The 1,160-nt window shown below is 47.2% G+C and overlaps 1 protein-coding gene across 1 annotated transcript in view; it reads right to left on the minus strand. All coding sequences in view use genetic code 11, as the record gives it.

Moving 5' to 3' along the window:
* Positions 1 to 243: 243 nt before the first annotated feature.
* The window catches only part of EGR_07753 (Heat shock cognate protein), a gene marked incomplete at both ends in the record, with an annotated part of 2,773 nt that continues 1,856 nt past the window's right edge, over positions 244 to 1,160 (minus strand). Inside the window, one exon of the mRNA XM_024497002.1 lies at positions 244 to 434. Within this exon, the coding sequence (XP_024348556.1) occupies positions 244 to 434 (191 nt within the window). The remainder of the gene's footprint in view (positions 435 to 1,160) is intronic.

Below are 1,160 nucleotides of genomic sequence, written 5' to 3' on the forward strand. Positions count from 1 at the left end.
TGCCTCCTTAGCACCATTGATGAAGAGCGAGGTGGGTGAGAGACCTCGGCAGTGACGCATTCACCATGCGTTCATGGGATGAGAAAGCAGCAAAAGCGTCAGCCTAAATGGTTATAATCTCAGGAACCCTAATACGATTGCCTGCATGGACTCAAAGGGTCAATTTAAAAGACCGTCTGTCACAACCACTACACCGTCGCGATTTGACCCATTGCTGAACTTCCTGAGGTGCTCATATACAAATTACGGAGTGAAGCACTCTTGGGTATCTTTGTGTTCTGGTGCCATGTTACGAATAACTGAATGAAGGAGTGCGTTGAGGTGGATGTGGATGGGTAATTTAATAGCAAAGTGGGCACACGATGGCTTTGATGAATGCTTATGTGTGCATCCACCGAAGTACCAGGCGAGTAACAATTCACCATGCTTTTGGTCTACACAATCACATCAGCATAATCAGGTATTTGGGTTGAGTGACTTCACGTTTTGTGTAAACCTGTTCAATTCCCTTCCCATACCTGTGTACTCACCATCCTCAGTCCAACTGTGAGTTTGCATCCCCAATTCCTGTTGCTCGTCCTCCCTCCAGCATAAATATTGCCATTTCTTATAAAATTTAGGTAGTTCCTTCCCCACACTACCATTTGTATCCTCAACCAAGTGCATTGGAGTTGATTGCGAAGACTGCTGACGCAAGGACTGCAAATGCGTGGCTCTGTCTAGCCAATCAACACGCGGCTCGTCTGATACTCACTCCTACAAGTCATCAGCCCCACAGTGTGGCTCCACTCCATTTAGGTGTGGCGGAGGCGCCTTCGAGAGCAAAGCGTGATAATTGATGTGTGGAAGTGCATTGTGTTTGTGCAGACCACCAAGTCACTTTCTTCACTCTCTTCACCTCTTTCATTGTGGCTCTCGTCATTGTGCTCTGAGCTGTGCCACTCACCTAGGGCGTGATGGCAGAGTCCAATTACACTGCACAGTGTTTCATTTCTTCTGGCAGTGCTGTCACTTGTAGCCCATTTGATATTATTGACTGCCCACCAGCACTTGAAGTGGTGCTGTGAAATCCACACCCAAATCCAATGCCTCAAATTCATTGCTGGCTAACGAGGTTGAGGCGAAATGACACATGCACCAGTGCTCCATTTGTTAGTGCT

Source organism: Echinococcus granulosus, assembly GCF_000524195.1.
Source record: "Echinococcus granulosus chromosome Unknown EG_S00086, whole genome shotgun sequence".
Taxonomy (NCBI): Eukaryota; Metazoa; Platyhelminthes; class Cestoda; order Cyclophyllidea; family Taeniidae; genus Echinococcus; species Echinococcus granulosus.